The 27,205-nt window shown below is 44.9% G+C and overlaps 1 protein-coding gene across 1 annotated transcript in view; it reads right to left on the bottom strand.

Moving 5' to 3' along the window:
• Positions 1-27,205, bottom strand: part of Uvrag (UV radiation resistance associated) — a 269,111-nt gene that overhangs the window by 167,218 nt on the left and 74,688 nt on the right. Inside the window, exon 6 of the mRNA XM_028877489.2 lies at positions 21,163-21,245. Coding sequence (XP_028733322.1) covers positions 21,163-21,245 — 83 coding nt within the window. The remainder of the gene's footprint in view (positions 1-21,162; positions 21,246-27,205) is intronic.

The raw sequence follows: 27,205 nt of genomic DNA, 5'->3' as shown, positions 1-27,205 counted from the left end.
TAAGCAAATAAACAAAAACATAGCCAAAAAAAATCTATTCAGGGGCTGGAGAGATAGCTCAGTGGTCAAGAGTATGGACTACTCTTGCAGAGGACCCAAGGTTGGTTCCCAGGACACACACAGATTTACAGCCACCTGTGACTCCAGCACGAGGGGGATCCAACACACACACACACACACACACACGCACACACACACACACACACGCACGCACGCACGCACGCACGCACGCACCTATACATAATTAAAAATCTTAAATCTTTTAGAAAATCTATCCATTGCTTTAGTCCCTGGGTCTTGGCTCTTTGGAGGTTGCTCTGGTGTTAGCACACCAGCATTTACTGTCTGACAACAAAGAGGGCCCTGGGAGCTCTATTTCCAGACAAAGGCGATAGCTGATTACAGAATCATCAAATGTAAAATCACTTTTCAAACTTGATCGCGTAAAAAAAAGTGCGACTAGTAACAAGACAGGAGTAGAGGAAGCGGGGCAGCGGGAGGAAGGCAAATGTGCTGAATTCCTCATTCCTCATGCTCCAAAGCAAGAGCACACTGTCTAAAGCTCATTTGTCAAATGACAGAAACAAAGACATTGGCGTCAAGTTTTACAGATGACCACCCTAAGTTAAAACAGAAAGCGTTGAAGGTGGCTGTCGCTAAGGGGTAGAAATGGGCAGAGTGGGGGAGGGTGGAACAGGAGTCTCCATTTTCTTATTTTAGAGTTTGATTTTTTTTTTTTAATGATATACTGTCAGTTCACTTTAATTTTTAGGGGGCAGGAGGGGTGTTTACCATCTTCTCCAGGGAGTTTCTGAGACCCCACACACACACCTGGGCCTCTTCTTACTGTTTCTAGAGAAGCGAGCGGAGAACTAGCAGAACATTCATTATGCTGCGCTGCCCTCGCTGCGGGTTTGGCTGTCTGTCTGCAAGGCCCTTGCTGGAATCTCCCTGAAGGCTGGACCAGTATTTCCACCAGCATCCCAGCATCTCACCTGCACAACTGCAACAAATACCAGCTCAGGGAATGAACGGCAGAGAAGGATGGTGGCAGTGAATAAGAGTGCTCATACCAATTTTTACTTGAAAAGCAGTATCAAAAAAAAAAAAATGGGAAAACTATAAAAAAAAAAACCTCAACTTCTCTTTGTTTGTGCCACAACAAATATACCTCACAAAAATTCATTTAGGAAAGAAATTTTTGATGAAAACCCACAAGAGTTTAAAAAGAAAAAAGCTGAAGGAAAACAGTGCCTTTCCCATTTGCTTTCCATCAGAGAGAGCCTTCACCACCTCGCTGGCAGAGCACAAGGCAGCAGCATGCTGGCTGCACTACAGATGCAGGCATGCATTTTGCCTTGAGGGGGCCTGGGCACAGCTTGTGCCTTTGGTGGGGGAGTCACCATGCCTTGCCAGGGTATCTTTCAGACTAGTGAATTTACTTATGTGTAAACCATGTTTCAAGTCTATTCAAACGACTCCACAAAGTAATTCCACATGACAACTTCTTTCTACCATCAAAAACCTACTTACATTAAAAGGAAAACTATGGCTTAAAAACAAGCACTGAGAAGGCATGGTCTCCAAGGATACAGGACAGCTTCGTGTTGAGGCTTCAACGCTGACATGCCTGACAGTGTCAGTGAATAGAAGTGTTCTGAGAGTAATTATACAAGTCGCTTTTTCTATGTGCTCTGTATAAACAGCCTCGTAACAATGGTTTATAACTTGGGGGATTGTTAAGTAAGAGATTCTCTTTTAGCCTTGGAAATGCACTGTCTGAAGTTAGCTATTTACTCACTGCAAGGTTCAGCTCTGAAGCCTGAAGAAGTGTTAGGATTATACGGCTCTTTGATCAAATCAACAAAAGCCAAATGGAGCTGTGGTGTAGTCTTGGCAGATGAAGGGGCTCGGTACGCACGGGGTCTGCTGAACCTGTGCATCCCATCAGAAAGGGCATGGAGCAGAGGAGAAGTCACACTTTGGGAGGCGACCAGAAAATACTAGTCAAGCTTGTGTAAGCCATTAAACTTCCCTGAGTGTTCCTGAGCCATAACCTCCCACACAGAATTGCTGAAGGAGTTAAAAGGCGCACAAAAGCACACACAGAACACACTCCTTACACACAACAACAGTTCAAAATGGTGAACACCTACAGCCCCAGCTAATGACCGTCTCAGACAAGAGATCACTTGAGCCTAGGAGACCAGCAATGGAATGAAACCAGTTTTAAAAACAGGAGAAGTAACAACCATTATCAAAGGGCTGATGAAGCCAGGCCTAACCATTATCAAAGGGCTGATGCAGCCAGGCCTAACCATTATCAAAGGGCTAATGCAGCCAGGCCTAACCATTATCAAAGGGCTGATGCAGCCAGGCCTGGTGGTGCACGCCTTTAACCCTAGCACTCCAGAGGCAACGGCACGCAGATATCTGTGAGTTCATGGCCAGCCTGGTCTACATGATGAGTTACAGCACAGCCAAGGATATAAAGAGACCTTTTGTTTATTTATTTTTAAAAACAAATGCAGGGTTATTAAAGCTAAGTAAGCATCCAGCACAAAGCAGGATTATGAAATACAAAAAGATACAAAGATGAAGAGAGATCCTCAGAGGCTTCATAGAGTAGAGGTATGCAGTCCCCATCTGGAAGAGTTCTTTTCACGAGTCAGGCAAGCAAACTTTCCCATTCTTCTTGCTGCTTCACGGGTTCCATTTTCTGATTGTTGCACTGCCTGATAAGACCCCAGTTATTTTGTTTACACCTACTGTATGCTAAGGAATAAAACTGGTCCCTGTGCTCACTGGCTTCCTATCTACTGGGCGATAGAGAGTAACTGAATGGAGAATTCAATCACCATGTGTGGTTTGGTTGTTCATCTTGACCTCCAGCTTTACTGAACTAGATGTTCCTAGATTATTAATAAAGCACATCTCTGGCGTGTCTGTGAGGGCAGTCCTAGCAAAAACGCACTAACAGAAAGAAGACCCACCCTGAATGTGGGTGGCACCACCCCACACGCTGGACCCTAAATGGAATATGCTGGAGAAAGGAGAATGCCCGCTAGCACAGAACACTATCTCTTTGCTCCCTGCTACCAAGAGCTGAGGAGTCCCTCCATGCTACCACTGTCATGCCTCCCCTCAAGCTACAGTGATGGAGTCAGTGGTCACGGACTGACACCTCTGAACCCCATAAACCAAAATAAATCTTTCTCCCCTTCACCAGTTTCTCTCAGTAATTTGGTCACAGCAATGGAAAAACTAACGTAGGAGATTAGTCCTGGGAGGAGGGACACTGCTGTGACCAACCCCGATCACATCACTCTTCAAGCCTTTAGAACTGGTTTGCTGGAAAGGCTTAGGTAAGTGAGCAAGCACAGGGTGGTATAAGCAGAGCTTTCAGACTGGGATTTCAGATGGGAACAGGACTACTGAGAACTGGAGGCCATTCACTATTATATTGCTAAAAGAACTTGGCTACATTTTGTCGGGGTCTTGAGACTTTTAGGCTAAATTTAAGGGTAACAGACTAATAAGGCAAGGGAAATCCAGTCAGCTCACCATTCATGCTTTGGTATTGTCACTACTGTCAGAGTTATCCAAGTTTATAGTGAGAACTGGGAGCAAAGGGCACAGCCAATGGATTTGAAGAACTTGCAGTTTGCCCATAAACAGAGCACCAAGTTGAGACTGAGGAAGATAGGTTAGAGCCACTGAAAAGAAGCCATATCCATTTGGACGTTAGGAAAAATGCCTTAACGACACCTAAGAATTTGGCTAGATCCTGCACACAGGATGAAACAATTTTAACTAATCTGGAGGACTCCAAAGGCTAGGAATACAGCTCCATGGCAGAGCGCTTGCTTAGCATATGTGAGGCTCTAGGTTTAATCCCAGAACCAAAACTTAAAGCAGCTTCACTTTGAAGTGCCTGATGCTGTCATGGGGCCGTCTGGCCATCTAAGGAAGCATTTGCCTGTGAGCAGCCGTCCAGGCACTGCTCTGGCCATGGAGAAAGGGGTCTAGGCTACTGTTCAAACTGGCAGCCAGCGGTGACTTCATCATTACATATCCTTGTCATGCATCCACACAGAATGAAGAGGTTAAGAAGCCCAGAGAGGCTTGCATCCAGACTTCAAAGGAAGACCCAGGAGGCCAGGCAGTATGGAGCAGGGTGAGGATTCCCAAGGTGGTGATGTGTGAAGCCGGGAGAGTGAAACTGAAGACACAACGGGGACTCCGGGCAATGAGAGATGGCAGGAACAGGGACGTCAGCTGAGGAAGGCTGCAGGTAAAGAGCAGGGCCACTTGAAGAGAGTGGCCTCGAGTACTGCAAACACCAGCAGTACTGCCCGAGCCCCTGGGAGTTCCTATCACACCACCCCGCTTCAGGTGCTGGACGTGGGGCTGCAGGATTCAGTGATGGCCAGGCTGGCGAGCCGTCCTGCTTTGGTCCAATCCTGCCTGGTCTTACTGTTTTCCTCCTGCTTTGGTCCAATCCTGCCTGGTCTTACTGTTTTCCTTCCCTCCATTTTGGAATGGGAACATGTACACCACGCCACTGTATCCTGGAAGCACGTGACTTCTCTTCTTATTTCACAACACATCATAGCTAAGAACTATCACCCTGAGTCTCCGAGGAAACTGCAGTTAGAACTTCTGGACAATGCAGAGGCTGTTAACGATACAGAGGCCTTTGGAGATAAACTGATACAGTTCGTGCTATGATATGGGTATGAGCCATTTGGAGGCAGAATCCTATGATTTAAGGAGATATCTGGGGCTGGAAGTTGACAAGGGGAGGAGCTGATATTGTCTCAACTGTCAGCTTGATTCAATTGAGAAGCTCCCAAGGGATTAGTAAAGCAAGCCTGGGTGCCCAGGAAGGAGCTTCCAGGAAGGATTAAGTGAGGGGGAGACACACCCTGAACGTGGATGGCACCACGCCACAGGCTTGAGGTAGAGATAAAAGGAAAGAAAAGCCACCTCTCCTACAACCTCCCCTTCCAGCCACAGTAAGGTGAAAAGCTTCCTCCACAGCTCCCACACTGGGATGCTGATGTGCCCTACCTCAGGCCCACAGTCTGCTGTACACAGTGGCTATGGGCTGAAACCAGAAACCAAAATAAACTTTTCTCTCTCTCAAGCTACTTGTCTTATGTATTTTGTCATGGAAACAGAAAGACTAATTAACACGCCACTTGTAACATGATGTGTCGTGTCCCGTCCCGTGTCCCCCGCCCCCCCCCCCCCCCCGTCCCCCCCCCCCCCCCCCCCCCCCCCCCCCCCCCCCCCCCCCCCCCCCCGTCTCGCCAACATAAAGCCAAAGTAACAGAGCAAGCTGAGATCAAGATTTAAATATAGGGCAAAGTAGGAGGCTCCATGAGGCTTAAACCCACCTATTTTAACCCAGTCTCTGCAGAGTCCCACTGGCCGAATGTGCCCTGGGGTGGTTCCTCACAAAGCAGGGCTCTCTGCTCCTTTGCTTGGGGACAGCTTTGGGGACCAGAACAGAAGGACGGACCGAAACAAACAGGCTCCTACTAACAGGAAGAACCTAATAAAACCATGTTGCTAGTGACATTGAATTTCAAGTAACTGATCAGTATTCTTTTTCTAGATTACTGGACCCTGATCCTTGAATTCTCAACTACCGTGTTTATCACACAACATAGCTCTGTGAGTCATAAGGATACTATATGGCAAGGCTCTTGCTTGTTAATGCTGTATGCTTTCTCCTAATTATATATCTCATTATTGATCATGACAAAGTGATGGCAAACATATGAGCCCAATCTCATGACAGAAACATCAGACGTCTCCAATGAGACTTTCTACAAAATATCTCAAATCTGTCTGGTCATCAATACTAAAAAATCTGAGAACTTGACAATCAAAAGGAGCTTAGGGAAACATAATGATGAGACATGCTGTGATGGCCAGGGCAATGACATCTGAGTAAAGTATGGGCTTTAATTTAGTTAGCAACACATCAATTCTGGTTCACTAACTGTAGTGAGTATATCATTCTAATAGAAGACATAACTAATCAGGCATGGAATATATGAAAATGTGTACTGTCTTAGCAATTTTCTACATAAGGCTGTTTAAATTTTTTTTCAATGTCAGAAAATGCATTTGGCACTAACAGCAACATTCTGATGAAGTTTCGAGCTAATTTAGTAAAACAAGAACAGATTTTTTTTTTTAAACCACAAAATAAAGAACAGGTAATTTGTCCTAACATCAGACTCAGGCTGCTTACACCAGCACTGTGAGAAATCAGTGCCTAAATCCTACTGGAAACCAGCCAGCAAAACATGACCAACAAACAACGCTTTCACTCCAAACAAAGGAGCATATTCTCAAAGAAATTCTGCTAAGCCGTAGTCCCGCCTCACACAAACCCTGCAGCCCTCTGCAGGACCGACAATCCTCTTTTTGCCCCAGGTTCTTCGACAAGAGACTCGGCTAAGAGAACACTTTTAAAAACTGACCTGACCATCTAATCCTTGCCCAGCTATTTCTGAACTGATGAAACAGTTCAAGCTGGAAGGCCTTGAAAAGCGAGCCAAGGGGCCCACGGTAGAGGATAATGCTGCAGAGCGGGCTAGCTGGACAGATGCTCTGTGCTGAGTATGCCGGGCTAGCTGGAAAGATGCTCTGTGCTGAGTATGCCGGGCTAGCTGGAAAGATGCTCTGTGCTGAGTATGCCAGGCTAGCTGGAAAGATGCTCTGTGCTGAGTTTGCCATGGTGAGAAGCGACAGGCAAACCCTAGGATGCTCTTTCTCTCCCAAAGCTCAATAGGCTGGGACATTTTTGTGGGAAGACGCACCACCATGCAGGACGGTGCGCTCTGCAGACAGAATCATGCATCCCCAACCCAAACACTCTAGGTTCCATGAAAGCTAAGATTGACTTTCTTTGTACCTAAAGTGCCTCAGCACACTGAAAAAGCAATAACCACCTTAATAATCACAGACGTTTTCACACTGAGGAGAAATAAAACATAGGACGAGCCATTAGAAAAAGTCCAATTGGGTGGTGTTTAGTACATTCATGATGTACAACCACACAATCACGGACTCTTACGTCAGAATTAAATGAATCAATTGGGCTTCCTTCCTCTCCGCCGTCTTCGGCAACAGCCTAGAGTAGGAGTTTCCGTGTCACTGGTTCACTGTGTGCTGCTTTTCTCCCCACACCACTTACTGAGTAGTCAGCAGCACCTGTGGAGGGCAAGCACTCGCCCATCGGCAGGGAGCTCACACTTCCCTCCAGAGCAGTGTATCTCTCCCTGTACAAACTCTAACCGCACCGAGTCACCCGTATCTTCCATGGACTCATGCGTTCACATGCAGTGGCTGTCAGCCTCAGTTTCCCAACTAACAAGGACAGGGACACCTCCTGTTAGATGGTTGTCTGAGAACTGAGTTAGAGCAGGATATCTCAAACTGCTTTCATTGTCTTCTCTTGTGCCCTACAGAACAGTGAGCTTGGAGATGGAGGTGGCTTCCTCACATCTCCACCATTTTCCAGACTACGGGCTTCCTCCACTCCCTAAAAAGCTCTCAGGCCCTTCACTGTGCATGATGCTTGATTGTGCCATTTCCCTGTTTGCTGCTGTTACCGACAGCCCCCCAGTGATGACTCTAGCTTAGCAATGGGAAATTCCAGCACCGCCCCACCCCCTCGACACATGCCCTTCCTCTTGATGACGTCTACATCATGTACAAGACCTATGCAGTATTCCCACCTCCTGACTCTTGACCCCCCATGCAGTTCGTCCATTTAGTCCCATATTTTAATCATAATACTTTCAACCTAACTATCATTCATCTCAATCTCTGATTATCCACCTTCACATTTCCAGACACCTGCAGTATTCCACTCCGCCATCTTGTCATCACCAGAACTTCCACGCCATCAGTCCCAATACCACTCCCTTTATTGTCCTCATTTCTCTCTCACTCAGCTCAGTCCCAAGGATTACTGACATAAATCACTTCTTCAGCCCTTTCTTCTGGTCCATGAACTCACACCAGCAGGATATCAATTCTCTGGACCCATGTAGTTAAAGACCCCAGGAAAAATACACCCACCACACTGAATGACCTCTCTCTAAATGCACAGCCCATGGGCCAAGCATGCTCCCTGGGCCGCCATGAACACAGACAGTGAGAAATGCTACCCTGAGGCCCCACCACAGACCTAGTGATTTGAAGACTGTAGGGATCAGGCAAGGAAGCTTTATATCCTGGCCCCCAACTGAAACCAACAGAGGGTAAAACTGGGAAATGTTTGGCCCAGCCATTCTGCAACCCCAGATAGCTAATTCCCTATCTGCTCCGCTCTTCTCAAATGTTTACATCTCCTCCACCGTCCTCACCTGCCAGATGACCCACGGAAGAACAGACTCAACCCGAGAAGAAAGCATCACTCTCCCATCACCAAATATGGTGGCCGAGGGATTCTATCACTGTCCCCATATTCTGTTTCCCACTGTGACAACTCAGCCCCTTTCTGAGGCCAAGCCACCCACCCGAACACTGGACCCCCAACTGAGGTCTGTGTGACGACTGTGTCTCTGTAGTCTGAGGAGATGAACATGGTGAACAGAATGCACATCCCCTGTCCCTCTTTTCACTCAGTATTAGTACCACTTCCAGTCCTTTGGATAGAAGGGAAAAAAAGTAGTAGTCTCCAGGCTCTTCATGTCCTCACTCCCATCAACCCCTCAGCCGCTCCACCACACCGTCCAAACTGTTCTGATGTCACCGGCGTACTCCATGGCTCTAAAGTCAGCATTCTGCTCTCAGTCCTCACTCTGTCTGTCAGCAACAAGGCACTCAATTGGTCACGTGCTTCAAGACGCTTCATTTACCGAGGCTTCTGGAACATGCTGTTCTGGATTTTCCCAACCTCACCAGCCCAGCTCTTCTTAAACAGAACCTGGGGGCTTTGGGGGAGGTCCTCCTTCTGGCTAGCCCCTGAGGCATGAGTTTTTGCAGGGCAGTTTCCTCTTTTGGGCATGGAGAGGGGAATGGCCCCTTCACAAGCAGCTGCTTCAAAGCTACAGTGAGTTGGTCTGGAAAAGCAATGTTAACACATTCTTGGAGCTTCATAGCAGCCTCTAACTTATTTCCCTGGCCCTGAGATAATGAATAAATATTTATTTCCCAGGGAGTGGTTTGTGTTAACTCCATTGATACAATGCCTAATTCATTTATCGGGCATCAACTGGTTCCTGAGGTCAAATATATGTATATATATACATTTATACCACATAGACATATAAAACAGCCTCATTGGTATCTCCACCCTAACATGCTATGAACACATTCTTCATTTCCTATTAATGACCACCCCACCAATGTATCTCGAAGCATCTGTTTCCATCATATCACTATAATGCACTTAGTTAGTTGGGGCAAATACTTATCCTTAAGTCCAATTTCTCCATACAGCCCATCAGCAAGTCTAGTTAGCTGTCTTGAAAACCGTGTTGGCATCTGACCACTTTCTTCATTTACCCCGACTGCCACTAAGCCACCCTCATCAGCAGAGGTCACTGCAAGTGTCTTCAGTGACCCCTCATCTCCCTGTCTTCCCTCGCCGACGCACCGTGCCACAGTCATTTGCTTTTTCTTATTTTCTTATCTTGTCTATGTTTTACTTTGTGGTACTGGACTCAAACCCAGGGCCTTGAACATGCTACTACACCATGCACTACCACTCAGCTCCACCCTCAGGACAGAAATCATTTAAGTAATCCAGATCACACTATTTTTTTTGCTCCAGGGTTCTTGAACAAGCTTCATATTGTGCATGGGGGTTAGGAAATCTAAAACCCCATGGAAGATCTGGCCTTTGCCACTCTGCTCATTGTATTCAAGTAAGATTGCCCTCCTGGCTGGAGCTGTTCCTGAAACAAAGCAAAACTCTTTCCCAGCCGGCTGCTTTGATACCTGTGATCTTTCCTCTCTGGAATGTTCTTCCTCCAGATGCCCACTGGCTTGCTGCCTTATCTTTTTCAAGTCTTTTCTGTTCAAATATTTTGTTCTCAGTGCAGTCCTCCCTGCCCTGAAATACCTCACTCAGCCATCCTCTGCACACTCCACCCCCTGCCCTAGTTTTCCTGACCACCAGGGGAAAAATAAAAACTACCTAAAACTTGTGTGTTTGGTTTTCAATTTCCCATTGGAATGTAACCTCTGTGAAGACAGAATTGCTATTTTGTCTTCCAAAGGCAGGATCTGGTACACCTCAGACATCAGTATGTGCAGGCATCATAACACTCGTTCTCAGGGACAGCATACGCTCAATGTCATTTTTGGCTTCCAAGTTGTATCCCTTCAGAAGGAGCTAAACAAACAAACAAACAAACAAACAAACAAAAAACCATACAAATGTAAGCAGTGTAGGAAGAAAGAAAGAAAATGAAATCATAAGCCTTTGGCTCTGACCCAGTGCCACCTTTGGTGGGTCAATTCCCAATTCTGGATCTCAGTTTCCTGAGACCTAAAGATGACAGAGGGAGCGAGTGAGGGAGGCTGTCCACTGTGCAGAGCAAATAACACAAAGCACATCATGACTTCCCTGGAAGAGAGTACTTGCTCAATAGACATGTATTTTATTGTTATTCACCAAATTAATCAAATTACTGCTTAAAGACAGCAAGAATATCCCCAAAGTTGTTCCTTCTCCTGGCTAAATGTCCTCTTCCAACTAGTCCTTAAATGCTTTAAAACAGCCATGATGCTGGCTTTTCTCATCAAAGTAAACCAGCACTCAAGCAGAATACTCCAAATATGATCTAACGAACTCAAAGTCCAAACAGCCATTACCCTACCTAATCTGGACAATATATTTTCATTACTGCACTGTAACACAATCTTAGCTCCTTCTTAAATGCTGCTGAGTCAACTGCTTGGTTTCCACCAGAGTCTTCATGAACTCCAGGCTCCAGATGCCAGCTCCACACTAAGACTCAAATCTGACTGTGTTGCTAGAATCAAAGAAACTCAGAAAGAGAAACCAGTGCTGCTGTGCAAGAACCATTTTATCCCCACGGAGAATGCAAGGAGAGGCGGCCAGGAACAGGCAGGGAAGGGTGCTGGAGGGTCACAGCGTCAGAGCACTCCACAACGACATGTAAGGGTGAAAACAACAATAAAAACACACAACAAGACCCACGGGTCCCAGGTACGCCGTGGAGGGCACCAGCAAAGCCCGCTTTCAAAGTCTCTGGGACATCAAGCTGTATGGCCCATTTTATGTTGAGGTGGACCACCAAAGCCACTCCACTGAGGAGTGTCTCCAGGGGGTCTCGACAAGAAAGAGATGATGTGTCAAGAGAACTGTCCACACTAAATGGAGAACCTAATGGAAAGAAAGCCTTTGTTATCTGCCCATCAGGCACTCTGTGACTTCCTAACTGAGTAACATTAAGTGCTTGACTTTCCTGAGTTTCAGTTTGCCTAATAATAAAACAGAATTATAACAGCAGCATGTCTACTGTGGCACTATAAAAATATTTATGCAGAAGCTAAAGGCCTGGCTCAGCAGTTAAGAGGACTTGCTGCTCTTGCAGAAGACCTAGGTTTGGCTCTCAGACCCACAAGGCACCACACAACCATCTGTAACTCTAGTTACAGAACTTCAGATGCCCTCTTCTGGTGCCCTGGGCACCGGGTATGCACATGGTACACGAACAGGCACTGGCACAAAATTTAAAAAAAAAAAAAAAACCTTTTTCTTAAATAAAGGTATGCAAAAATTTGAGCATTGAATACTGTTCATAATCTTGCTCAGATACTACTTTCCTTCCTTGACCCCTGCATAGGCCTTTTGCAGGAAAAGGAAGAATTCTGATATGTCTAGAACATAAAATATTTAGAAATTATTACTAACTTTCAATGAATGAAAGACTGTTTGCTTGATAGACCTGTTAATCTGTTCTCTAGAATCTAAGTCCCCAAAGTAGAACTTGGCTTCTCACGTTAATAGAGTGTTTCCAGTCATAAAGAGCCAATTGCAAGAACAAGGTTATTATAAACTCACTGTCAACAGATAACACATTAAACTCTGATTTTCTTCAAAGGTGAAACATTCACCTTTGGAACGAAGGTGGTACCAGGGCCACCGTGATGTCCTGATGCATACAAGGTATTAAGTCTTCCAAGAACTCTGATACATTCTCTTAATAAAACTGGATGTAAAAATCAAGTTATGGGTGGGGTGGGTGTTTAATGGTAACTGGTTGTTTTCCTTGGCACAGACATGAGGGTGAAATCACTAACCCTTGGAAAGCTGCCTTAGAACATGCCTGGCACGGCAAGAATGGAGTTACAAGGCAGCCACGAGGGGCGTGATGGCGAAGCCTTAATTCTCAGTGACATCTTAAACAAAGTTGCCTTAGTCAAGTCACCCTGTGGATCCAAGCCCGGGCAGGCGCACTTGGGCAGAGACAGAGAGCGTGTCTCGGGCAGAAGACTATCCACAGACTTAACTGCTCTCCAACGATACTCTTCGCCTCTTCACCCATCGTGTTAACAACATTTGAAAAGTCAGTTTTATGCTAAGCCAAAATCCTTCATAGGGCTTTGGAATGACTCATGTGATTAACCCTCTACGTTCCCACTCTCTATGAACATCCAATAAACTAGAGATCCTCCTGCCTCAGCTTCCCGACTGTTGGCATTACAGGTAGGCACCACCATGCTCTCCAGGTGTATCCTTTCATATCCTTTAACAACAATGTGTACACCAAGAAAACCAAGAGAGAACTTTCTTCAGAAAACAAGAAGCCATTCCTGACAATGTATGCCAGAAAAGGTTGGGAGGGGGGTGATAAGAAGATGAATAACTGGATATAGTAGCCCAATATAAGATCTCCTTAAAATTATAGCTTTTTCCTTTGATGACAATATGTACACAAGAACAGAAATGAAAGTTACAGTTAAAATACGAATATTTTCATCAAAATGAGTGGCTACTTTATATAAAATAATATACAAAACTCTCTAACGTACTTGAGAGCAAATTTAATATAAAGGCAAATGACCACACGAAGAAAACCACAAAATGTTACTGAAGAAATATGAGCAAAAGGGGCCAACATAAAGGCATATCTTAGATGGGAATACTAACATAAGAATGATAGTTGTCCCAAAGTTAACATAAAAATTCAATTAATCAAAAATTTCCATTAAGGAGGCCGGAGAGATGGCTCAGAGGTTAAGAGCACTGGCTGCTCTTCCAGGGGACCTGAGCTCAGTTCCCAGCACCCACATGGCGGCTCACAACTGCTTGTAACTCTATCTCCAGGGGATCCAACACCCCCACACAGACATACATGTAGGCAAAACACCAATGCACATAAATAAAAACAAATAAATCTTTAAAAGAAACCTCACTCCTAGGATTCTAACACTCAGAAATAAAATATCTAAGAGCATGTGTGTGTCATATCACACACGTGTGCACAAACATACATACACAGACACACTTCAGCACTGTACACACTGGCAAAGCAAACACTAAAAGACTAGAATCGGTGAAAACAGGAGATGGCTATCAAAGGTGATGGGTGCTTCACTGAGCCCACTGGTGACCCCTGAAGCCTCCAGTGGATCGTTCCAATCCAAAGGTCACACAGATAACCCTGGTTACGCTAAATGCTTTCTAAAACAACACCAAAGTCACAAACCTGGGGAAGTGACTGGGCGGGAGACTGGAGGGCTGGAAGAGCCGGAAGGAGATCGGGGAACAGGGAAAGTGACCGGAAAGCACTACACAGAACAGGTCTGAAACTGTCAGAGCACAAAGCTAAGTTTAAAAAGTAAACAACAAGATAAAATCAAAAGACACACTCCCGGGGAAGACTTGACTAAAGCAGCACATATATCCACAAGATGATATTGACATGTTTATTTTGTCTTAAGTGATTGACATGGAAAAGTTGTAATGGTATTTTAAAGTAACTTTTTAAATCTTTCATTCCTTGGTCCTTGGGTTGCAAAAGAAAAGTCTTAAATATAAGTACATGTGAAATTAAAGAAGGGATAATGGTGGGATGAAGGTGGTTGAGCTCCACCAGGGACTATCATTAAATCACTAAAAGAATGAATTGGAGGAGTTTGCACACACGACACTGAGTAAGAAAAAATCAAGATGCAGAATCATTACTGTATACACTTTCCATTCCAGCTTTGTAAATCGGTAATTAAAGCCATATCCACACATAAGATCGACGACATACACGGAGAGCGTGGGAAAACACAGACAGCTACAGATGAGACGGGAGCCTGCTGACAGCGATGTGTGACGAGGGGTCATATGCGCTCTGTGTTTGGGTGGCTTTCTGGCAAGGGATGGGAAAAGGGAGTTTACAAAGAAAAGCCAAAAAGTAAAGGAGGACCACCTAAAATCACACCAACATCTATTAAAATCCTATTTTTGCAATGTATGTGCCTTTATGAATATGTATACAGGCACAGATATATCTATATTATGTAGAGAGAAAAGGGAAAAATTAAAAATAAAAGAAATATGTCATTATACATAAACACAAATTGTTTTACCCGCACTTGCATGGAATACCAAAACTTTATATTCTGATTGAGAACCTTTCTAAAACTTACCCTAGGTCTACCAGGGCTTAATAATCAGTGTTCTTTCCCACTGACGACATAACAACCATGGGACCTGATGGGAAAATGCACACATACTGGGACCTGGCCGATGGTTACCAGCCTGCCTTAGTGCACAGCCATGGACCTGGATGGACCTTTCTGCTGTGGCTCAAAATACAGATGCCATTAGTGCAATGACTAGGTCAGGGATGCAGGATGAGGACACGTGTGCGCAAACACGTCGAGGACACACACACAACACAACACACACACACACACACACACACACACATACACACACACACACACACACACACACACACACACCCTCCTTTTCCATGATACTGTAAGGCAAGACTATTTAAGAACCACAGAGAGCAAATTCCCAGGGTGTGCTTCATGCTGTCAGTGTGTGTATCTTCATCCAACCCCTCCATTCTCGGCCTGCTGACTTGAAATGAACACCCAGACCCTGGGGGAGAGGCAGAGAAACATGACTGTTACTCCATCCACTCTCTGGCACTTTCTGCACACGTGGCGCTCTTAACTGTCTATAGCTGTCATTGCCTCTAGAGACAACCTAAGGAGAGGAAGGAAACACAGCTTTCCCCACACCGAAAAGCTGAGCGTCACATCCACATTTGAAGACTGACTCGTATGCTCTTGTCCCAGGTTCTCTAAAATGACTCCCAGAATAACTTACTGGCCATTGGACAGCTGGTCCCTTTTCAAATAGAAAGTTTATAGGCGAAAGTGTTATCCACCAAGAAGGGGAGGGAATTTGCCTCTAGAGGGCCAAATGAAGGCTTTTCAGAAAAACCTACGGAAAAAAGAAAGGTTAGAAGCCACAGGTTTCTGAAAACCTCATCGGATGCTGCAGGGGAGCAGGCCGGAAAGAAGAGGGGCAGCGCGGCCCTCGATCTGACGACACTTTCAACACTTTGGAGATAACTACCTAGCACATTTTTCACAGCTCGCATTTTGCCATCTGCAAACGGTAACCGGAATGACAGCACCTTGGCCTGCCATAGCCTGGAGAAGAGTGAGATGCAGTCAGTGGAAACAGCATTTCTATCCAGGGATTCATAGCGGAGGGAGGGAAGAGGGTAAAAACCAAGAAAGGCCCAGGAGAAGGGGAGAGAGATTTTTAAGGAAGTGTGATGGAACAGGTGAGATAACACACGTGACTGAAAGTGGAAAGGGGGAGACGGGAATGGGAAGGTCCAAAGAAGGCGGGTGAGGGAGATGGGGAGAGGAGCTGGTAGGAGGTGGGAGGGGCATCCACCAAAACTAAGTATGAATGAAAATGTCATAATGAAACACGTTCATGTGTGTGATGAGAAACAGTGTTGGTGAGACAATCTTCTTCACCTAGATGATAACTGTGTGCCGGGGCTAATACAAATCAACCAGGAGGCTCCCAGTGTGGGGTGCTGAGCAGAAAGGAGTGAAGGGCTAACCTGGACTCAGTCAGCGCTCCAGAAATAACAGCTATTAATTACAGAGTGGGGCAAGCTGGGAACAAGACAACAGTTCCAAAGAGGTGTGTTCTCAACGGCCTGTGAACACCACAGTTAGTGTGAACTTCATGCTGCACAGAACGGTCCTGTAACTTGGTTCTAAGTCCACAGTGACAAGGCTGACGCACCTCTGACAGACTGCTCGGGCAGCAATGTGGTGGGTGCCTGGGGAACTGCAAAGAGGTCAGACAGGCTGACTGCAAAGCCGGGGTCTGGGCCCAGAACAGCTAGCTGAGTCTGAAGACGGACCCTCCCACCACCCAGCTCTGTGACGGCGGCGGCTAAGCGACTAACTGCTTTGTGGTGCAACTTCCTCATCTGTAAAAAGGGAAAAAAGCGGGTGTTAGCACAGAAGGGACATCGTATGGAAGAGAGTGGCATCATCACCACCACCAATGCTGGGCCAGGCAAGGTGGTACCCACCTTTAATGCCAGCACACCCGATTCCACTGCTTTAAGACGTAGTTATTTTTTGCTGTGTGCCTGAGCGTATCTATGTGCACCATGTGTGCAGGAGCCCATGAAGGTCAAAAGTGGCACTGGAGTCCTAGAACTGAGTTACAGATGGTCGGCCGTGAGAGACCATGTGGGTGCCGGAAACAAAACCTGGGTCCTCTGCAAAAGCAGCAAGCGCTCTTGACCACCGAGCCACCCGACAGCCACCCAAGCTTTATTATTGTAAAATGTCCAACAAAGCACGGCTCTGATGGCATGTGAGGAAAACTGGAGTGAAAGGACTATTAGGAGAAGAAGAACAGGGGAGGAGGGTGATACATGAGCCCCCGGCAAAGGCTGGAGAGGACTCAGAGCCAGCTAAACACCAGGGAAGGAAGGAGAGCGGGGAAAACAAGAATGACTATGATGTCTAGAGCTTGGGTGACTGGGGTGGCGCAAACCCCAGAGAGGAGAAAGGGAAGGGACAGAGGATAAAGCCGATGAGGGAATCTGGCCACACTGGAGTTGAGGCTCCTCAAGGGCTGCACATGCCCAACAGCCCCGGTAAACAGACTGTGGATCCGAGAGAAGGCAGACAGCAGGACTTTAACTGGAGGCTGGCTGAAGCTGTGGTAGCAGAGCCGAGCTGACAGAAGTCTCTGGGCCAGGAACCCCAGACAAAGAAGGGAGACATGGCCAGGGGAAAAATCCCTCCTCCAGAAGCTTCAATGCCGTCAGTGAGAGGAGACAAGACATTTTAAAATTATGACTGGTCAGGATGGGCCGCTAATTTTCAAAGTGGAAGTGAACGTCTGAATGGCATGCAGGCAAAGGGGAAATGATGCTAAGCTGAAGAGTCAGTGGCTCAAGCTGAGAACTCTGGCGTCGAACAAGGCTGTCACCCACCAGGTGCCCCCAGATTGCCTGAGGGATTCCACAGACCTCGCCTTAGTTCACCCTCCCGATATTCCTAATTGTATGAGACAAACACCATCCCCATTTACAAGCCCAGGCGGAAGCAAAGGTAAGGATCCCACAAAAGCCCTGCTCCAGTCTACCAACCTAGAGCACTTTCAGTACCAGGGACCAGGCAGAGGGCCACGGCCGGTGGCTGTCTCACAGCTGTTCTGTATATATCAACCTGGAAAAAGCAAGGCATTTCCGAGGAGGAAAGAGAACGAGTGAGCAGGCAGAAAGCCGGTCACACTACAATACAGCACCCTCTTTAGAAAGGGTGAAGGGTGGGGTGAGGATGACACCCCAAACCTTTACCCTCAGAAGGCAGCAGGATTAGATGTGACCCCTTGACTGCAGTCTCACCCGATGTCTGCCCCACGATGACACCAGGGTTAGAATTCTAAACTTACACCGCACCATAACCCTGTCTCCTCTCTTATAAACCATTCAGTAACTCACCACCAAACAAAACAAAACAAAACCCTAAAGGCAACAACAGCAACAAACCAGAGTCCTCCTCCCCCATTATCTAATTAGCCTAAGCCCCTAAAGCCTGAATGCTATTTGATAGCATTTCCTAACACCGATTTATACTCCACTGAAGCCCTCCAGGCCAGCTTGCTCACCCCAGATTGGAAAGTAACTGACAATTCAAATGTCAGTTACAGAACAACATTGACACCTTGTGGTGGACATCCGGAAGTAGGGGCACAGAGCAAAGCGGCTAGCTGTTTACTGGAGGACGGATCTTCAGCCTGAGAGGGCTCTGACTGCCTCCCTCCACCCCGAAGGACTCTGGAAGCCCGGCTTCTCCTGCAGACTCTTAACTAACCTAGGGTCTCCAGCGCGAGCCAAAGCACCTGAGCTGGCGGATGTCCCACAAAACCGTATAAAACTCCCTAGTCTCCGTGTTCCGAAGTCCTAACTCACAAGAGTCTCTATTATTCCATGACACCCACAAGCAAAAAATACAAAGAAACTATGAGCACGACAATACAGTGAAAGATTTTTTTTTTATTTTAATTTTTAATTTTGAGACTGGCTGGCTGAAACTCACTATGTAGCCCAGGTTGGCCTCAACCTTGAAACCACCTTCCCTCAGTGTTAGGGCAGGTGAGTACAACTATACCCCCTAGCCTGTACAAGTTATTAATTAGAATACACTCCTAAAAGACAGAATCAGGAGACCAAAGTTCTCACTCTGGGGCTAAGGGTTAGTAACAAACGCAGACACTATGGGTGTTGCTGTTGTTGGAGACAGAGTCTCACATAGCCCAGGCTGGCCTTGAATTTGACATGTAGCCAAAGATGATTATTATCTCCTGACCCACCTGCCTGCACCTCCTAAGTGCCAGGATTATGGGCTCGTACCACCATGTCCAGCTTTTGGCTATGTTTTCAATTATAGACCAAGTAGCAAAATTGTTATAAATCAAGAAGAACCAGGAAAAGATAATAGATTTTTTTTTTTCAATATCCCCATTCAAGGACAATGTTAGCTGAGTAGAGAAAAGAACAAAGAAATGCAGTCTGAGAGAGAGACACAAGTTTCCCGGCAAGCATTCCATGTCTACCACCACAAAAGGCTACAGGGAGGAGAGCAATGCTTTCAATAAAGCAGACAATGGCTGCCTGCTGCTGTCTGCAAGAACTAGAACAATGGTCACTGACTTTGACAAGTACAACTAAGAGCTCCTGGGTCTAGGGTGCTTCATTCAGTGCAGGGGGTAATTTGGTTGATAAACAGACATTTCATCTGGCTCAGAAAAACTGGGTCTTGGGCCTGGAGAAAGGGCTTGATGGGTACATGAGGATCCCTGTGAAGCCTGGGCGTGGCTAACAGGACTGTAACCACAGTGTTGGGGTCGGACACAGGAAGACCTCGGGAGCTCACTGACCAACCAGCCTAGCAGAGATGCAGGCTACAGCTCAGTGAGAGACCCTGCTCAAGCACACGAGGAGGAGAGTGACAGAGTGAAACATCCAATGCTTCCCTCTGGCTTCTGTATGTGCATACTCATCACACACACACACACACACACACACACACACACACACACACAATGTGCATACACCACCACACCCGACATAAAAGTGAGTCTATATTGTTATGTAGAAATGAGTTTCCACACAGTGATAGGAAACACTTGTAAATTATACAACTTCCTGACTTAGTAACTAACACCACTTCTTCCATCACAAGAACCAGAGAAGTTAAATGAACTGGAGTAAACAGGGACTTTAGAGGTACTGGGGATTGAACTCTGGAACTCGCACATGGTGGGTGAATGCTTTTCCACTGAGCTATACCTGCTGCCCCATTCACAGCACTTCCTATGGTATCATATCTTTTTACCTCCTATTCTCTGCAATAACTTAGAGCTCTCAGCACCCTTTAAAGTACCCTCTTTTCTCTGTTGCACTATCCCAAATGCCTCTCTTTTCTATGATTTGGGAATTTTTTTCTTGTAATTCTATTGATTTCTCTAGTAAGATCACACAATCTCATACTTAGAAAATATCATTTTTAAAAGTGCTCTTTTACTATCATTTTACTAAGAACAGGTCAGGAACTGTTAGCTGTTTATTTACATTTCAACAATTTCCGGGCACTCTATTAACACTTACCGTGTTCCCAGTTCAACAGACTCAAAAGAATGTCTGGTCAATTAGTAAATCCTATCTGTTCCGCTACATATCCTAAGCAGTCAAACTGAAGACACCTCTCAGACACAAGTCAAGTGATCACCATATGTGGTTGCTTTAGAATCACGATCCCTTAAGAGCAGTTTTCACAAGCCATGTAACCAAACTCTATGTCACCGAATACAAGATTCAAGGCTCACAAAGGAAAGGCTCCTTGTATAATGTTTATAAAATAATCATTCTTTACGAATCCTTCTGGACTCTTCCACTGGAAAATCTAAAGGATATGTAATGGTCTACAATTTATGATGTGTTAGGTAAACATTAGAAAAACACTACCCAAGTCACATTTCAACCAGCAGTCTCAGCTGAGTGACAAGGGCTGAGTGTCACTGCTGACTGCGCCCCCTGGGAAATGATCCTGATCATCAACCACATATGAAGCCACATTTTTCAATCTTCCAAGATTAATCCCGGACATTTTCTATACAGACATATACAGACAGAGAGCTGAGGCACTGAAGCCTCTGAGCCTTAGCTGTCTACAAAGCTCCTTGGCCTGTCATACGGGATCCTTTTAAGATGAGAACAAGCCAAACGTCTACGCCATGCCTAGGACTGTTGGTGGGCTCTCCTGGGGAAGGAATAGTTGGGACGTTCCTGATATGAACTCACTCTGCAGCTTACAGGCCATACCAGCCAGTACCTCAGTTTCTGTTTTAAGATCTCCAGCTGCCCACCGCTCTTTCCCACTGCCCAATGAGAGGAAATGGCTTTTCAAAGACTTTGTCGAGGAGATAAACTTAAATCGCTGCAGCTACAGAATTTATGGAGCTTTCACTAAAAAATGCTAAGCTTGAGTAATGGCTTCTCAAGCTCCGACGCTTCCCCTCACACTGCAGCATCACAGACGCACAATGAGAGAGAGCCGTCCAAATCCAGGGGCCTCTAAGGAGTTTCTTACCGCAGCAAAGAGAAGACGTCGTAAGAATTACGGACACAGTTCTGATCCACCTGAAGGATGGTCTTCTGTGCGTTTGGATGACCCTGAAAGACATTGGTGAAGAGGGTAAAGAAAAAGAAGCAAAACCTATGCATAGGTCAACCACATTTGCCTTTCTCTGGATATAACCTATGAAAGACCTGGGTCCACTTACAATGTCAGAGACTTCCCAAAGTGAAGTGTAACCTCTGTGGAGGCGCTGTCAAATCTTTCCGCTGAGTGCATTTAAATCAATTCTTTCTCACCATTCCCGCAGATGAGGACTGTGCTTACCTTCCCAGGGACAGTCCAGGAGCCTTTCAGTACATTACGCGACTACAGAAGGGCGTGCTACTCTCCGCTAGGCCGAGCCCCAAACACCATGCTTCTCTGGAAGCCCCAGTCCTACCCAGGGGGATAAAAACAAGTGTTCCCACCCACGCCAGTACCATGGTTTCCAACAAGAACAGAGTGACAGAGGGACGAGGCAGGTATCTCTGATACTTGAGAAAGGCAGTATAAACTGTAGGTAATAAGAAGACAGGCCACAGGGGCTGTAGCTGTTGGTGTCCAGCAATGTGCAAAGCCCTGGGTTCCATCGGCCGCACTTATAAACATGATGTGATGGTGTACATGCAACCATCACATGGGAAGTAGAGGCAGGAAGATCAGAAGTTCAAGGTTATCCTTAGCTACATAGCAGTTTGAGGCCAGCCTGAGCTTCCTGTGACCCTGACTCAAACAAGCCTCTGGACTCGACTGTCAGAATTCTATTTCAAGCCCTCAATACACCAGCTCTGTGACTGTCACCTAAACCTTCTTAGGGAATTGTTTTCTCTGCGTGTAACACAGAACTGACAGCAGACCACACCTCATAAATGTCATAGGAAAAGTTAATATTCGCAAAGTGAGAGGCATGCAGCAAACCTAAGTACCAGCTATAACCACAGCACAGACATTTTGAATTAATAATAAACATTGGCAGGCCTGGCATTTTTGGCGCACATCTTTAATCCCAGCACTCGGGAGGCAGAGGCAGGAGGATCTCTGTGAGTTCAAGTCCAGCCTGGTCTACAGAGCGAGATCCAGGCCAGGCTCCAAAGCTACAGAGAGAAACCCTGTCTCGCAAAAAAAACCAAGATAGATAGATAGATAGATAGATAGATAGATAGATAGATAGATAATACCGGCAAGGATGTGAGGGAAAAGGAGGGATGGAAGTTAATACAGCCACTATGAAATTCCATGTGGAAATTTCTGGAAAAAGTAAAAATTTTTAGGAATGCATCAACTACCAAAAATGACTCAAGAAGAAACACAAAATCTATACAGACTTTTCATACATAAAGAAGTTAAATTCAATACCATGAGACTAACAGGAGAAATAAATAAAAACAAAAGTCTAAATGTGGGGGATAGAAGACTAGTTAATCCTAGAATTATTAAAATAATAGTAATAACAACAACAATCCAGCTCAAAGTCTTAGGAGGAAAGAAAAGGGAGGGGAAGGGAGGGAAGGAGATGGTCGGAGGGACTTCTTAAGCCACTGTATGAGATCACTACAACTCTTACACCAAAACCAAACAAAGCATAAGAAAATCACATACTATTTATAAATATAAACACTGAAATCTTTCACAAAATGTTACAGAACTCATCTAGCAGCATATTAAGATGATTATTTCATGTACTCTGGCAACTGTTTCTGGGTATATCCCCAAAAGAAAGCCAGGATTTGGATCTAAGGTTTGTGTCTCTGTGGGCATAGGAGCCTTATTCATAACTGCCCATGGGTGGAATCAACCCGCCAGTCCACAGACAGAGGAAAAGACAAACAAATGTGGACTATTCATACACTTAGCCTTGAAAGAGGGAAAACAATCTAGCACATGATCCAACCGAAGTCCTAGCCAGAACAATTAGGCAAGAAATACAAAGTATACCTAAACTGGACCAAAATAAAATGGGAAAACATCTCCTGTTCTGGATACTGTCAAGGCAGCAACAATACCTGCATCCATTCACAAAACATCACCTCTCTATCAAAACCCCATCTGCCTTCTCTACAGAAGTGGGGAAGCCAACTTTAAATCCACATGGAGTCAGCGGAGGCTGACAAGAGAACAAAATATTGAAAAGAGAACAAAGGAGACTTACATTTTCTGATTCCAAAATGTACTGAAAAGCAGCAGCAATCACAACAAGATGGTACAGGCAGAAGGACGGCCAAAGAAAGGAAAGAAGCGGAACCGAGAAAGGAGAGGCAGATTAACCCACGGACTAAAAATCATCAACTATCACAGGGGCCAGGACCATTCAAGAGAGAAACAAGGTCTTCAGTCAACAGTGTTGAAACAACTGGATAGGCAAATGCAGGGGGAAAGCTGCATCCACCCCATCAGTCAACAATAGCTACCCCAATTAACTAAAAACTTAAGAACAAAGCTAGTAAGCTTAAAACTAATAGATTCTTATCTATGACAGCCAAAGCATGGCCAACTAAAGAAACAATTAGACTTTACTAACATTTAAAACTCTATATGGGACATTAACATAAGAAGAAAACAAGCCAGAGGACAGTAGAAAAGACTTCATATATAGCTAACTAAAGGTATCCAAAATCTGTTACAATTTAACAGCAAAAAGAAACAGCTGAATGCTAAAGTGGAAAAGAACTGGAGGATGGATTTCTTTTTCTTTTTTTTTAATTAATTACACTCATTAATTAATTCATTAATTACACTCGTGATATTAATTACATTTGTGGTATTCATTGATTACATTCGCAGTACTCATTCAATAATTATATTTATGATAATCATTAATTACGTTGATTGTATTGATTTATTACATTCATGATATTATGTCCTGATACTACTGTCCATTTGTGGGGCTTTTCCATCACACAAAACAGAGATTCTGTACTTAGGAAATCATTGCTCTAGATTCCTTTCTTCTCCATCTTGAGATAACATCTAATCTTTCTGTCTCTATAAATTTGTATATTCTACATATTTCATGTAATGGAGGATAGATTTCTACAAAGAAAACATGACAAAGGCCAACAGGCACCTGAGTGGACACTCTTGGCAGTACTGGTACTAGAGAAATGAAAACTGTTACTTCATCCACAATGGCTATAACATAACATAATAATAATTAACAGCTTATGCTAACAAGAGCAGAAAAATCAGAACCCTTACAGATCAATGTTGTTACCAACGAAAAGGAAAATTCAGCAATGCCTCAAAACGTTAGAAGTGGAATTAGAGGATAACAACAACTTTATTCTCAGGCTCTTACCTATGAGAACTGGACACGGGCACTCAAACAAGGATTGCCCTCAAATGATAGCACCATCAGCCAAAAGACAGAACGACCCAAATGCTCATGCAGAGCTAATGGATAAAGAAAGTGTGGTACATCCACAGAAAAGTGAAGTGCTGTTATATATAATATGCAGATAATATATATTATACGCAAGTACAAAAACACGTTAAATAAAAGATGCTAGACCTGAAAGATCACATACTGTGTGATCCCACTTACATGGAATATATAGAACACGTCCATCTGTAAAGACCAAAAGCAGACTGAGAGCCATCAAGTGCTTAGAGAAAGGCACAGTGGAGTACCAAGTTTTCTTTGTGATTAACTTTTACTGATGTGTCTATGTCTTACGTGTTTATGTGCATATGAGTACACATGCTCACAGAGGCCAGAAGAGGGATCAGATCCCCCAGAGCTGGAGTTACAAACAGTTGTGAGCTACCTGATGTGGGTGCTGAGAACTGAACTCACATCCTCTGTAAGAGTAGGAAGCATTCCTAACCACTGAGCCATCTTTTCAGCCCTCTACGTTTTCTTTAGGATGAGAAAATGCTTTTCAGCTTGATAGAGGCAGTAGTTATATGAAGAGAACATAAATTTCATGAAACTATGTACATATCCTGAAGGCAGATGAGGAGAAACAGGACTGACAGGAGACAATGTATTAACTAACTATAAAATGATTTTGTTTTCTTATTTTAGCCAAAAAGCTCGCAAATAATTTTTTTCTGGCTATAAAAATCACCTAAGGACTGGAGAGGCAGCTTAGCAGTTAAGAGCAGGTGTTGCTCTTGCCTAAGACCTGGGTTTGATTCCTGGTACCCCCATGGTTGGCTTTAACCTCCGTTCCAGGGTATGGGCATACATGTATTATACATTAAGGCATGCTTGCAAAATATTCATACATATAAAGTAAAATAATTCTTTTCAATCATCTAAGCCAGTTGTGGTGACACATGCCTGTAATCCCACCACTTAGGAGGCTGAGACAGAATTGTGAGCTTCAGGCCAGCTTGAGTAAGATCGTGTGTGAAAAGAAAAACAAGGGGCCAGGGAGATGGTTCAGTCAGTAAAGAGCTTGCCACATAACCACGAGGCCGAGTTCAGATCCTGGTACTGACGTAAAGGCCCGGTGCAGCGACATGGGTTTGCTAACACCAGCACTAGTGGGACCTCAACAGGATCCGTGGGGCTTGCTGGTCAACCAGCGGTTTAACGAGAGACCTTGCTTTAAAAAAAAAAAAAAAAAAAAAAAATACGGTAGAAAGTGACGGAGGAAGACACTGGCATCTACCTCTGGCCTCCACAGGAATGCACACACGCGTGCACATACATCCCCACATCTACAAGCAACAAGGTAACACGGAAACACTGAAATGAAAAGCTGCAGCCAGGCTTTAGCCCACTCTGCCTGTCAGGCAAGGAAGAAAAATAATTTAACTCTTCTAGTCTTCAGTGTCTGTAACTATAAAATAACCACTAAAAACACTAATGAAACATGAATGCTTATGAACACATGCATGTGCAGAGAATCCTGTCTCACAGTCAGCATTGCCGTTCAAATGCTGCTATGGAGAATGCTGGAGCTTGCTGCAAGCCCAGTGGCTAGGAGCTATTCTTAGCCCCACTTTAAAGGTGAGGAAACTGAGACACAGGAGGATTAAGGGGAAGAGCCACGCAGTCTGGCTCGCAGCCCCGGCTCTTAACGGGCTAAACTTGATGATCTCCCAGACCTTTTCTGATTCTAAAATTCTCAGTCTATGTACATTTAAAGCAGCTTAAGGACATTATGAAGCCCTTTGGCTTCAGCCCACACTTAGCAATTAACATTCTTCAAATATGCTAAGAGCCTCACTCTCACTGACATCTCACTGGAGCAGCGGATCGATCCTCCAGGCTCTGATGAACGAACGTTACAATAGACAGGAATGGCTCATTTGTATCCGGTTATCTGTGGGAGATACTGTCAAGTGCCAAAGAGCCCAGGGAAGATTTGTATGCCACTCAAGACTCTTCTGAAACTGGGCCCAAGGATCTATTTTTTTTTTCCACAGAGGGAATTGCTCTCTGTGGCGGGGGTCTGGTAAACTGTCAGGGAAGCAGACAGGTTCCCATCTCCAGCGAGCAGCAAGCCCAGGCAGATCAGGTGTATTTCTAGACTAGTGGTCAGCAGACTTCTTCCATAAAGGGTCAGAGGGTATTTTTGAGGCTGGGAATATAGCTAAGTGGCAGATGAGGCCCTGAGCTTGATCCCCAGTCCTGAGGCAGGGGGTTGGGGAGACAATTAAAACTCAGATAGTGTTTTCCACTTTGCACTGTCCTATCTGGAACACACTCTTCTTTATTTCCTCTTTCAAATTCTTGAAAACGTAAAGACAAAAGCATTGTTGGTTTACAGACCACTCAAAATATATGCTTTGTTAGTGTACCCAGCAAGTTCACCTTGAAAAACAAGAGACATTTCAGCTCTTCTTAGCATCCTTACATCTACAAAAGCAACACAGAAAGAACTCACTTGCTGGGCATAGTGTAAGCACGTTTTGAATCCAGCAGTGGCTGAGTCAGTGAATTCCTTCTCCCTGGTCCTTCAAGACAGCTGGTTATGTTGTAGACAAAGCTACATAATAAGACCCTATCTCAAAAAAAAGAGATAGGGGTAATAAATTGAAAAAAAAAAGAAAAGAAAAAATTTCA

The sequence above is a fragment of the Peromyscus leucopus genome, chromosome 1 (assembly GCF_004664715.2).
Source record: "Peromyscus leucopus breed LL Stock chromosome 1, UCI_PerLeu_2.1, whole genome shotgun sequence".
Taxonomy (NCBI): Eukaryota; Metazoa; Chordata; class Mammalia; order Rodentia; family Cricetidae; genus Peromyscus; species Peromyscus leucopus.
This window is presented reverse-complemented; position numbering and strand designations above follow the sequence as displayed.